General features: G+C 22.5%; 2 protein-coding genes across 5 annotated transcripts; one reads left to right on the top strand and one right to left on the bottom strand.

Moving 5' to 3' along the window:
- Window positions 1-795: 795 nt before the first annotated feature.
- On the top strand, window positions 796-4,827 carry Yl-1 (Vacuolar protein sorting-associated protein YL-1). Of its 2 annotated transcripts, none has more exons than XM_074250533.1 (7): window positions 796-1,070; window positions 1,212-1,399; window positions 1,842-2,062; window positions 2,658-2,840; window positions 2,923-3,145; window positions 3,224-3,424; window positions 4,538-4,827. In XM_074250533.1, exons 2-7 carry the CDS (start codon window positions 1,266-1,268, stop codon window positions 4,767-4,769), a joined length of 1,194 nt encoding a protein of 397 aa, XP_074106634.1. In that variant the 5' UTR covers window positions 796-1,070; window positions 1,212-1,265; the 3' UTR covers window positions 4,770-4,827. The 2 variants fall into 2 exon arrangements, with proteins under 2 accessions (XP_074106634.1, XP_074106633.1); XM_074250532.1 differs by having other exon boundaries at window positions 796-1,133.
- Window positions 4,828-5,228: 401 nt separating this feature from the next.
- Window positions 5,229-12,199, bottom strand: Rab11 (RAS oncogene family member Rab11). 3 transcript variants are annotated; one of them, XM_074250538.1, is made up of 6 exons: window positions 12,091-12,199; window positions 11,890-11,966; window positions 11,669-11,756; window positions 10,068-10,263; window positions 8,270-8,701; window positions 5,229-8,119 (listed from the first exon to the last, which is right to left on the bottom strand). In XM_074250538.1, exons 3-5 carry the CDS (start codon window positions 11,706-11,708, stop codon window positions 8,290-8,292), a joined length of 648 nt encoding a protein of 215 aa, XP_074106639.1. In that variant the 5' UTR covers window positions 11,709-11,756; window positions 11,890-11,966; window positions 12,091-12,199; the 3' UTR covers window positions 5,229-8,119; window positions 8,270-8,289. The 3 variants fall into 3 exon arrangements, with proteins under 3 accessions (XP_074106639.1, XP_074106638.1, XP_074106637.1); XM_074250537.1 differs by having other exon boundaries at window positions 5,229-8,062; window positions 11,669-11,966; XM_074250536.1 differs by having other exon boundaries at window positions 11,669-11,966; window positions 12,091-12,198.
- Window positions 12,200-13,066: the final 867 nt, after the last annotated feature.

The following is a 13,066-nucleotide window of genomic DNA, read 5'->3' as shown; positions in this document are numbered from 1 at the left end:
TTATGAAAATTAACGGAGCATATATTTAATAGTTTTAAAAATTTTATAACAAATTAATTATAATAAAAAAATGCTTCTAAAAATTTTCACTTGTCATTTTTATTAATTTTCACATGTGAAACTTTTGTGACATTAAATTTAGCTGTCAATTCACAATTGTTTTAATTTTTTTAACAAATAAATTATAGCAAAAAAAAATTATTAAAAAAATGGACTTGTAGAAATTTTAATAAATTAAAAATGCAATTTTTTAAAAATAATTTTTTAGAACAAATTTTTTTGTTAAAGAAAATTAAAAAATTATCAAGTGACAGCTAATTTTAATGTCATGAAACTTTTTAATAATTTAATTGCTATAAAATTCCAAAAAAATTTTTAACATCTGTCAACTTCAGTGTTATTGAGATTAATAAAGTTTATGACTGAAAATACAAATAGATGTAATAATACTGAAGTTAGCGGTCAGCTGTCAATTTTGAAAATTTTTTTAACAAATTAATTACAATAAAAAAATACTTCTAAAAATTTTCACTTGTAATTTTTATTAATTTTCACATGTGAAACTTTCATGACATTAAATTTAGCTGTTAATTCACAATTGTTTTAATTTTTTTTAACAAATAAATTATAGCAAAAAAAAATTATTAAAAAAATGGACTTGTAGAAATTTTAACAAATAAAATTTGTTTAGTTTTGTACGAACTGAAGTCAGCTGACAGCTGTTAAATTTTTTAACCAATAAAAAAATTACTTTTAAAAAATTTCCACTAATAACTTTTTTTAATTTTCACATTTTACATTTTTCAATTACATTTTTTTTTTATAATAATTTTATTGCGATATTTACAAAAAAATTTCTAACCTGTCAGTTTTGTATCTCTATTTTCATTGGACAGTTTCCGTTTAGCCAATCAAATTCTTCCACTGTTATTGCAGAGTCATCTTGTGAATTTTTTTGTAAATTTTGATTTATAATTATTATTATTGTTTTTATATTTACTGATAAAGCTAGACAAGCACATATATGTTTAATAATAACAATTTTTTATTGTTATTTTTGTCAATGCTTTGTGAGTGATGAATTTTTTGTTTTAAAATTTTTAATAAAACTAACAAGTGACTTAATTTAAAAAGTAAATTAAAACAAAAGAAATTCTTGAATTTTACTAGTGCACAAAGATAACCTTAATTTATATTTTGTATTTTGACAGTGAGAAAAATATTTTATTTTATTTAATTGTTGAATAAATATATAAATAAAAACAATGGCATCGTCAAGAGAAAGACGTGCCAATGCTGGCAATAAAATGGCAAAATTATTAAATGAAGAGGAAGAAGATGATTTTTATAAAACAACTTACGGTGGATTTGAAGAAGTCGAGCAGGATAATGATTATATGTAAATATTTATATTATTTATTTTTAGAATTTATTTATTAATTATTTTTTATGATCAAGAAGTTAGCGGTCAGTTGTCAATTTAAAAAATTTTTTAACAAATTAATTCCAATAAAAAAAATGTTTCTAAAAATTTTCACTTGTAATTTTTATTAATTTTCACATGTGAAACTTTCATGACATTAAATTTAGCTGTCAATTCACAATTGTTTTAATTTTTTTTAACAAATAAATTATCGCAAAAAAAAATTATTTAAAAAATGGACTTGTAGAAGTTTTAACAAATTAAAAATGCAATTTTTTTGTTAAAGAAAATTAAAAAATTATCACGTGACAGCTAACTTTAATGTCATGAAACTTTTTAATAATTTAATTGCTATAAAATTCCAAAAAAATTTTTAACATCTGTCAACTTCAATGTTACAATTATTTTTTATCCTCAGGGAAGAAGATGAGGGTGAAGATGAAGTTGATTCAGATTTTAGTATTGATGAAAATGACGAGCCGGTATCTGATGCTGAGCAAGAAGGACCTAAAAAAAAACGTAGACTTGTAACAAAGGCTTACAAAGAACCGAAGCCGGTGACTACGCAGCCAAAAGCTGTTACCAAAGAAAAAAAACCACGAATTATTAAACGTAGAAAATTTTCTAATGACAGTACAGGTATATTTTTCTTTTTTCTTATTAAAAAAAAGTTTGCGCGCTAAATTGATAAAAAATTTAATTTATGAATAGAAAATACTTGAATATACATATTTTTAGGAAAAAATACTTGAAATTAAGGTCTAAAAGTTATAAGAAATGCAATAATGCTGAAGTTAGCCGTAAGCTGTCAATTTTAAAAAATTTCATAACAAATCAATTACAATAAAAAAAAAAAAAAATTATAAAAATTTTCACTTGTAATTTTTATTAATTTTCACATGTGGATTTTTTTGATTAAATTTTTTTTATAGTAATTGCATTTTTCGAAATTAAAAAATAATAAAATTTAATTTTATAATACTAACGTTAGCCGACGTTTTTAATTTTTGAATTTTTTTCCAATAATTAAATTAAAACAAAAAAAAACATTTTTTAAAAATTGCACTTACAGTTTTTCAAGTTTTTTACAAATGAAATTTTTATTTCATTTATTTGTAATAATTTTTTTAATAAAAAAAAATTCTAAAAATTTTTAAATATCGGATAACTTAATTTTCATTTTAATTAAGTTTTTTATTTTATATATAGCTGATGATTTATGATGATATTTTAGGAAGAAAATCTATAAGAAGATCAACAGCTGCCAAGTCTGCTGCAACACAAAAGAGACTCAAGGAAAGAAATGAAGATCAGAGACGAAAAGTTAAAAAAGTAAGGCATGATGTTTGGAAACCTACGCAAGAAGAATTGTTGGAAGAAGCTATGGAGACTGAAGAAATAAATCTTAAATCATTAGGTACTTATTTGCCTCCTTTGTATTTAAATTTACATTTTAATTTATAACCACTTGATTTTTTTTTTTTTTTATATATATATAGAAAAGTATCAAAAACTTGAAAGTGAGAAAAAAAATACGAGAACTGTAAGAAAAACTCAGTTACAACCTATGATACGGTATCAGTCATTATCGATGCCAATAATGGTCTTATCAGACTCATGTGATAAAGAAAGTGAAAAAATAAATATCGATGGGGATGATGAAGTAAAACCAGCTGATGATTTTAATACAAACACAGTGTTAGATACACTTGTATCAATTCCGTACGTTTTATAAATTGTTAAATTGTTATTTTACTGTTAATTGTTATTAATACATTTATTTTTTATCTCTTTGAGTAGAGAAACTACAAATGACAAAGGAGAAAATGATACTAAATCGCAATCTGATGAAAAAAAATCTAGTAATAAAGAAATTTCTCAAAGTAAAGGTTACTATGAAAGAACGTTCATTACTTTTGAATCAGAAAGACAATTTCTTAAAGCATTCAGAAAAACTCCTGCACCTAGACGAACTTTAAGATCACTTTGTGCCATCACGAGGTATTTTTTATTTACCTTTCTACACGAAAAAAACAAGATTACACTGGGTAACATTCCAGATTATACTCAGTGACATCTGTAGTGAAAATAAATTTCAGATAGTAGCTAGTATAATCTAGATTATACTGCGTAATATCTGGATTATACTGAATGATATCTAGATTATACTGAGTAATATCTGGATTATACAGAGTGATATCTGGATTATATTGAGTGATATCTAGATTATACTGAGTAATATCTGGATTATACTAAGTAATATCTGGATTATACTAAGTAATATCTGGATTATATTGAGTGATATCTGGATTATACTGAGTAATATCTGTATTGTACTGAGTGATATCTGGATTATACTCAGTAGAATCTTGGATTATACCCAGTAATATCTGCGCCATTTTTTTTTTTTTTTATTTTCAAGCTTCTATCTAAAATTTCTTTTTACTACAGATATCACTGAGTATAATCTGGAATGTTATCCAGTGTAATCTTATTCTTTTTGTGTATATTTAAGTTCTTCAATAATTAATTTTATTTGAAAAAAATGAGCATTGTTGTGAGAAGAAATTAATTTGTTAAAAATTTTTAAGTTTTGTTTTTTTAGTTGAAGAAATAAACATTTTTTCTCACAGTAATTTTTTTGTAAAAAAAAATTACTTGATTTGAAAAAAAATAATTTTAGATGGACAAATTTTCATCCAAAAATTTTTTAACAAAAAAACTACAATAATAATAATTTTTATTTCTTCAGTTAAAAAATTAAAATTTCAATTTTTTCAATGAAATTTTAATGTAATCTGGAAAAATTAAAAAAAAAAAAAAAAAAAAATTAACAATGTAATAAAAAATTAATTCATTGAAAATTATATTTTTTGACACAAGAAATAAAAATTTTTCTCTCCGTAACTTTCAAGTTAAAAAAAAATTTTTGAATTTTCATTAAAAATTTTTTTTCAACCAAAAAGTTATAAGAAAAATTTTTATTTCTTCAGCCGAGAATTAAAATTGTTAAAAAATTTTTAATAAATAAATTTTTTATTAAATTGCAAATTTTTTTAAACTGTAATGCATTTTTTTTTTTTTTTTTTTTTTTTTTTTTCATTATTATTCAAGACTTCCAGCAAAATATCGTGATCCAGTAACAAATTTACCATATCGTAATGTCCAAACATTTCGCCTCCTCCGGGAAGCTTACTATCAACAATTGGAAACAAAAGTAGACACAAGTGACACTAGCAATAATGCTGATTTAATAAGATGGCTAGTATGGAGACAAAAAAATCAGCATGCTGTCCAAAAAAGCACTGTACGTCTTGAGTCAGCGTCAATTTATTCGACACCGTAGCGCGAAACGTCAGACATAGCTTTGTTTAATTATGAAAATAAAATCAATGTCAATCCAACGTCATGCTACTTATTATTACTTACTAAATAAGTAATTAATTATCGACAACATTGAAAATAAAATCAATTTTTTTTACTGAAGGTCAATAAAAAAAATTTTTAAATATTTTTGTGTAGTATAATTTTTTTATCGCTTTTTAGTCGCTTATTACTGTAAAAAAAAAAAAATTAATTTTAAAAAAATTTGAAAATTATTATTTTAACTTTAACTGTCTTACTTTTGATAATTAAAATGAAAATTTATTTTTCCTTAATTTACTTTCACATGTTTAGAGGATTAAAATAAAAAAAAAAAGGATAAATTTTTTTCTTAGCTCGTAAGCTGTATTGTACCTTTTCCAACTATTGAAATAATAACATTGATTAAAAATATGGTTAGAGAATTATACATAATGTGGTGTTTTTTTTTTTTTTTTTTCTTTAATATTACGCTTTTGTATTTACCCTAAAGCATTCATAAAAATTACTAGATTTTTTTTTTAATCTCGCGGAGTGATCAAAAGCATAGACATTTAAATTTACAACTTACTGTTCATTAAATGTGATTTTATTTACTACGAAATTATTAACTTTATCAATTACGATGTATCAAATAAATTTCTAGACACCGTTGAGATGATTGTAATTATAAATATGCAATGAAAACAATTAATATATAAGATAATCAAAATAATATCATCTTCATTGCTTAACGAACATTAAAGTTAATTAATATTAATATTATTATTGTTATTATTATTATTATTATTATTATTATTATCATTAATATTATTACAATTTTTTTTCCATTCTCAAGTTTTCGCACAGCTTAAAAAAAAAAGCCTCTTAAAATTAAAAAAAAAAAAATAATAAAATAAAATATAAAAGCCACAGGTAGCATGGTGTCTAAATTTTTGTTGTAACTACATAAGAACGCGACGGACAGTGAGCAATACGATCCAATTTTTTTCTTACGCAGTAAAAATTTTGACGCAATGACTCAAAATTTTTTGCTGATATTTTAGATTTTAAAAATTTTACACTAATTTCTGATTGATTTGATTTTAGAACATTAAGATTTTTTTTTTCATCATTGAACGGATTTCTTAGACATTCTAAGGGCCCGCATTGACATACGAGTACTTACACATATTTTCATGATAAATATATTTATAATTATTATTAAAAATTCGTTAATATAAGTCGCGTCACACTATGCGTAGAGAATAATAACTGTATAATGTATTACAAAGAAGCGGTAATACAACGTTTAATTATTATTATTATAACATATATTTTTTTTTTATGTATGTATTATGTGGTCTGTGTTCAGTATTCATAATAATGTTGTATGGTGTGTATTACGTGTCTTCTATGTATGTGAGTCTGTATATTATGAATAGAGCCAAGATTTTTGCCTAAATTTTTAAATTTTTGATCTCACGGCGAAAATGATTGGTCGTAAAAAAATTTTTTTCAACAAAAATTCAATAGTTAATTTTTTACAAAAAATGTCTCATGATTTTTTTATACGACAAATATTTTTACTTCAATTTAAAAAGATTCAAATTTTTTATTTTAAAAATCTTAATTTTGAAATTTCGGCTTTTTTATTGGTCTTAAGAAAAAATAAGATATTTTTTTATAAAATTAAATTTGAAAATTTTTTTATACGACCAATATTTTCGCTTTAATATCAAAAATTTAATATTTTTATTTTGAAATTAAGGCAAAAATCCTGAGCACAATTATGAATATATATTTATATTTATACATATGATTGAAGTGAGTAGTTAATTGATAGTTTAAAAAATCACATCATCATATTCAATCGTGGTCATTAATTTTAATATTACTGAAAAATAGTCGTTTGTAAACTCGAACGTTTATAAACTATAAACTAAAAAAATTAGTTAATAATGTAATTTGTAAAATTAATTGAAAATAAAAAATTATATTAATTAAATTCAGCTATCCAATTTTAAAATACAGTAACTGCAAAATTTTTGTACCTGATTTTTTTAGAACTTTATTTAAAGTATTTTTTTCTTAAAAATATTTGTATTCATGAAACTGAAGTTAGCAAAAGTCTAAAAATTTTTGATTTTTTTTTTTTTCAATTAAATTACAACTAAAAAAATACTTATAAAAAATTGCAGTTAAATTTTTTCAATTTTTTTTTTTTAAATTTTTAACTGAAATTTTTTCAAAAAAAAAAAAATTCTAAAAATTTTGAAATGTCAGCTAACTTCATTTTCATTTATACTCAAGTATTTTCTATTCACAAATAAAATTTTCTATCAAACTTTTTTTAAATAAAAAAAATTTTTTTAAATCTCAAAATTGTTACTGTGTTTTGAAATTAAGCAGCCGAATTAGCAAAATGTAAATTTCACTCAATATAAATTTAGATATTTATAAAATAGCAGAAAAAAAATTTTGGCCAATTTTTACTGCAGAAATTTATAAAATTGTAAAATTTTCAAAAAAACTAAATTTATGAAAATTCTTTTGGATGCCTTAAATCGTTTTTTGATCCGTAAGTCCGTTCAAAAATTACGAGAGATTTAAAAACGGCTAATTTTAGAATTAAAAAAATTTACAATTAAATTTTATAAATTTCTGCAGTAAGAAATTGGCTGAATTTAAATAGCCACAATTTTTTCGCTATTTTAAAAATGACTGAATTTAATATTTTAATTTAAATTTTAAATTAAAATTTAATAATTTATATTTGATAAAATTTCCAATTTACTAATTTAATTAATATAATTTTTTATACGCGACTAATTTTACAAATAAAATTATCAACAAATTTTCAAAATTTAAAGTAAATAAATTTTCTAATTTACAAACTGCTATTTTTCAGTAATATTAAAATTAATAACTTAAATTAATGACCACGATTGTATATGTATATAGATATAAATATAAATATTTATAATTATATATTTATAGACTGTTAATGGATGTTGAAAAAAAAATTTCAGGAGAGAGCTGAGGAGATGGTTTAACAAAACAAATTTGTAGGCTGTACGAGCATGACAATTGAATAAAATTGTAAAACAGCTCGAAAGTGCGCCCACGATCACAATAAAGATGTTATAATAAAAATATCAGTGTCCTGAAGGTTAATTGTTTGTAGCATCCCCCGAAGTATATTTAGTTTTAACTGAGGCTACGGAGATCCTCGTTACTTAGCATACGAGAGTACAGGCCCGCACACATAGTCTTAGTTCTCGTTCTGTTACACACCTGTAATATTTATCACCAGCTACCACTTTTATTTTTCCTCCTTTAGTATTACTGATTCTATAAATTAAGATATATATATATATATATATATATATATATATATATATATATATATATATATATATATATATATTTACTATTAATATTTAATTATTTTATTAATGCTTTATAATAATATTAATAATGATCAATATAAATATAAATTACGTGGAATACAGTGCGGCGAGTCACTGGCAGCATTGTTTACGCATTCCATCCGAACTCATTGTCGGTTTAACGTCAATCTGTTCAACATTTTGTGCTCTAATGGTATCACCTTCAGGCGGATCTCTTATTTGTTTCTGCGAGACAATTCTGTATATCTCAGTCAAAATATTTTGGAAGGCCGTTTCAACGTTGGTAGAATCCAGGGCTGACGTTTCAATAAATGAAAGACCATTTCTCTCAGCAAATGCTTTCGCTTCGTCAGTTGGCACTGCACGAAGATGCCTTAAATCAGATTTGTTGCCCACAAGCATTATTACAATATTTTGATCCGCGTGATCTCGGAGTTCTCGTAACCATCTCTCCACATTTTCATATGTTAAATGTTTCGCTATGTCATACACCAATAATGCGCCGACAGCTCCACGATAATACCTGTAATAATCAATATACATATTTATTTTTATTTTTTTTAATTTTAATTATTTTTAATTTTATATCAATAAAAAAAAAATTTTTTTTTATCATTTTCACAAAAAATTTTTTTGAATTGAAAAATTAATTCTTAAAAATTTTTTTGAATTGAAAAATTAACTCTTAAAAATGTTTTTTTTTTAATCATACAATTTTTTATGAATTTTTAGAAAAAAAATGTCATTGTATAAAAAAAAAATTAAAGCAATTGATAATTTTAATTCTTCATAAAAGACGTCAGATAATTTTACTGATTTTTATTAAAAATTAATTATAAAACAAATTCTTAAAAAATTTGCAATTTTTTTTTTTTTATTTCTAGATTTAGAATTTTTTAATTACAATTTGTTCATAATAATTTAATTGTTATAAAAATCCAAAAAATTTAACAGATTTATTTTAGTGTCAGTACCATTTCTTCAACTAGTTTTTTTTTTTTTTTTTTTTTTTTTTTTTTTTTTTTTTTCTAATATCTAGGTATTATAATTATTCATAATTGTGGCTAGAATTTTGTTTTAATTTAAAAATAACCAAATTTTTAAAAATTTTTAAATCAAGGCGAAAATATTGGTCGCATAAAAAATTTTTATAAATAAAAATTGTTCGAAATTTAATTGAAAAAAAAAAAAAAGTCTTATAATTTTCTCGTAGAACCAATAAGAAAGCCGTAATTTTTAAATTAAGATTTTTATATTTAACAATAATTTTTCTAATTTATCATGAGTCTTCATTTTGTAATTACGATAAAAATATTAGTCGTGTAAAAAAATCAAAAGAGATTTTGGTAAATATTTACAAGTGAGGTCAAAAATTGTAATTTCAATTTTTTTGACGAAATTCCTATTTGATTTTCTATATGTATTTTTTTATTTATAAAAAAATTATCACAATTTTGACAAATTTTTTAAATAAAAATTAAAAAAAAAATTTTTTTAATTTTTTAAAAATTGTGATGTATAACTTTTTTTTTAAATTGTTTGTTTATTCATGTACTTTTCAAAAAAAAAAAAAATAGATTAAATAGAAATTTTATTCAATAACATGAGTAAATATTTTTTCCAACTTTTGAAGGCAAAAAAGCTATAGAAATCTTTCTTATTTTTTTCTTCTACAATATTTTTTATCGTAAGTGCGCCGTAAAAACAAGCAGAATAAAAAAAAACTTTTAAATGTCAATTTTTCACTTAGTTATGGCCCAAAATAAGGTGGACCCCACTTGTAAATAATTACCGAGGTTTATTTTTATAAAATTAAATTTTCTAAAACTTTTTTTATCGGACCAATATTTTCTCTGTAATTCCAAAACAAAGATTACAATAAAACTTACGCAGAGGTTATAGCTCGATAACGCTCTTGTCCAGCAGTATCCCAAATTTGGGCCTTAATAGTTTTTCCGTCGACTTGTATACTACGAGTAGCAAATTCAACTCCAATTGTCGACTTCGACTCCAAGTTAAATTCATTTCGGGTGAATCTTGACAATAGATTACTCTTTCCTACTCCAGAATCTCCAATAAGAACGACTGTAAAAAAAAATAAAAAAATAGTGATAAATTTTATATTTAAAAATTAATATTGAATAAATGTTAATTAAGATATCTAATGTGTGTTTTAAAAAAAAAAAAAAAAAAAAAAAAACCACGTTAGTCATATGTAAATCGAGTGGTATCTTCCTACGTATTTTACCAATCAATTTTAACTACATTTAAAAAGTTTTAACTTTTATTTTATTTAAATACGTTATCTCAATATTTGTCTTGACCGAATAATTCAATCGTATTGAATTTACGACACGGACAATACTTTATCAATTTTCATTTTTTTAAATTACCGAGGTGAGACAAAAATATTTCAAGGTAATTAAGGTAATTAATAAACTCTCGTTACACTTAAGTATATAAATTTTAGATAATAATGCCCAGTCTCAAAAAAAATAAAAAAAGTAGATTAATATTTGATCGTAATTGTTAATATTGAGTTGGCTGAACGATGATATCATTGCTTTGGATAGCGTAGACTCATGATATTTAGAACATTGCACAATGTTTTAATGTAACAAAGTCTTAACATTTAATATTATTATTAAATAATACTGAAGTTAGCAGTCAGCTGTCAAATTTAAAAATTTTTTTAACAAATCAATTACAATAAAAAAATGCTTCTAAAAATTTTCACTTGTAATTTTTATTAATTTTCACATGTGAAACTTTCATGACATTAAATTTAGCTGTCAATTCACAATTGTTTTAATTTTTTTTAACAAATAAATTATAGAAAAAAAAATTATTAAAAAAATGGACTTGTAGAAATTTTAACAAATTAAAAATGCAATTTTTTAGAACAAATTTTTTTGTTAAAGAAAATTAAAAAATTATCAAGTGACAGCTAACTTTAATGTCATGAAACTTTTTAATAAATTTTTTTTAAATAATTTAATTGCTATAAAATTCCAAAAAAATTTTTAATATCTGTCAACTTCAGTGTTATTATTAATTATTAACTAAATATACAAAAATGAACTAATGTCAATTTTTGTAGTTAATTTTAATAAGCTAGAATAACAATCACAATAAAATCGTGATTTGATATACTTATAAGTAATGAACAACAAAATAATACAGTACAAGCAATTAAATACAACGGATGAGTCGGTGAGTATAGAGTATATGTCCATGTCCGTTAACTCACGACACTCATGCTAACTCGTAGCCAACGTCAGTTTTCATGACGTGCGTCTTCACTCTTCAATGTCAATGATTCCAATTTTTATTTATTTTTAAAAAATTAAAAAAAATAATTGTTATAAAAAAAATATTTGCTAAGCAAATTAACTGACAGGATTTTTAGAACTTTCATTGTTCAAGTCTACGATTAAAAAAATAATTTTTAAGAATAATAATAATAATAAAAATAATTTTTTCAGAATACCTTTAAATAAATAATCGTACTCGTCATCTCTAGTGCCCATCTCGTTGTGTCAGCAACAAACTTTAGATGATGAAACGAATATATGGCGCTATAAATCGACGTCTAATTGATTATAGATATCACTTAAAATGTATATATTTATATTCAATGGAAAATCTATGATGATTCTTCTTATATAGTATATGTATGTTTCTAATAAACTTGAGCACTAGTTCCTGTACCTTCTTTCTTTTACTCCTCCTCTGTCTTGTCAACTTTTCTTGTCTACTCGAGTTTCTCTCGCTCTGGCCCCTGCTCTCTAACAATTATTAATTAACAATTATTAATTATTATTATGATTAATAAAGGTAATAAAAATATTTTTTTTATTTTTATATCTTTAGTTTATTGTTATAAACAATTAAATAATATTTAAAACTCACGGTCACGAGATGATAGTACAACAAATTTATTTTTCTTTCTTTCAACTTAACAGTACAATATGGCCTCTTTTCTACGCCCCTCCAAATTTAGAGCTTCGCGCATGCGAATTGTTATTTATATTTACGCCTGCGCACAGTTAAGTTTTTTTATATCTTTTTTTTGTCACATTTGCATTACCGACTGAAATTTTTAAACAACTATTGGTAAAATAAAAACCTTATTTTATCAACAATGGGAATTCAAAATGCGCGCATGCGCGTGCGCTTTAATTTTGAACCAATAAGGATGGAGAATTCAAATTTACGCGCGCAATCGGTTATAACTTTTTTGATTGAAAAAAAATTATTTTTGTTAATTTAAACCTTTCGGAAAATCACTGCATAGTAATTTTTAATTACAGAAGTGAATAATTATATCTTTTTTGTTAATTTAATATAAATAATTTTTAAATAATTTTTTTTACGTTTAGAAGTTAGATAACCCTTTTTAGAATCAAAAATTATTTTAGCCGTCAGCTCTCAATTAGAAAAATTTTTTTAACAAATCAATTACATTACAAAAAAAAGCTTCTAAAAATTTTCACTTGTAATTTTTATTAATTTTAACACGTGGAATTTTTTAATTAAATTTTTTTATAATAATTGCATTGTTATAAAATTTTAAAGCAATTTTGTCTGCCAACTTCAGTGTCATCAAAAATTTAATAAAAATCACTAAAATTTATGTTTTAAAAAAAAATACTAAAGTTAGTCGACGTTCTCAATTTTTTGATTTTTTTTATTTATTAAATTATAACAAAAAAATATTTTTAAAAAATTGCATGTGTAATTTTTAAAATTTTCTACATGTGAAATTTTTTCTTTAAATTTAAAAAAAAAAATAATTTTTCAATAAAATAAATTAAAAAAATTTTTAAAAGTCGGCTAATTTAATTTTCATGTTTTAAGTACGCAATTTTTTTTTTTTTTTTTATAA

Source organism: Cotesia typhae, unplaced genomic scaffold, assembly GCF_013202065.1.
Source record: "Cotesia typhae breed Kobodo isofemale line unplaced genomic scaffold, CoteBio_Ctyphae contig_59, whole genome shotgun sequence".
Classification (NCBI taxonomy): Eukaryota; Metazoa; Arthropoda; class Insecta; order Hymenoptera; family Braconidae; genus Cotesia; species Cotesia typhae.
This window is presented reverse-complemented; position numbering and strand designations above follow the sequence as displayed.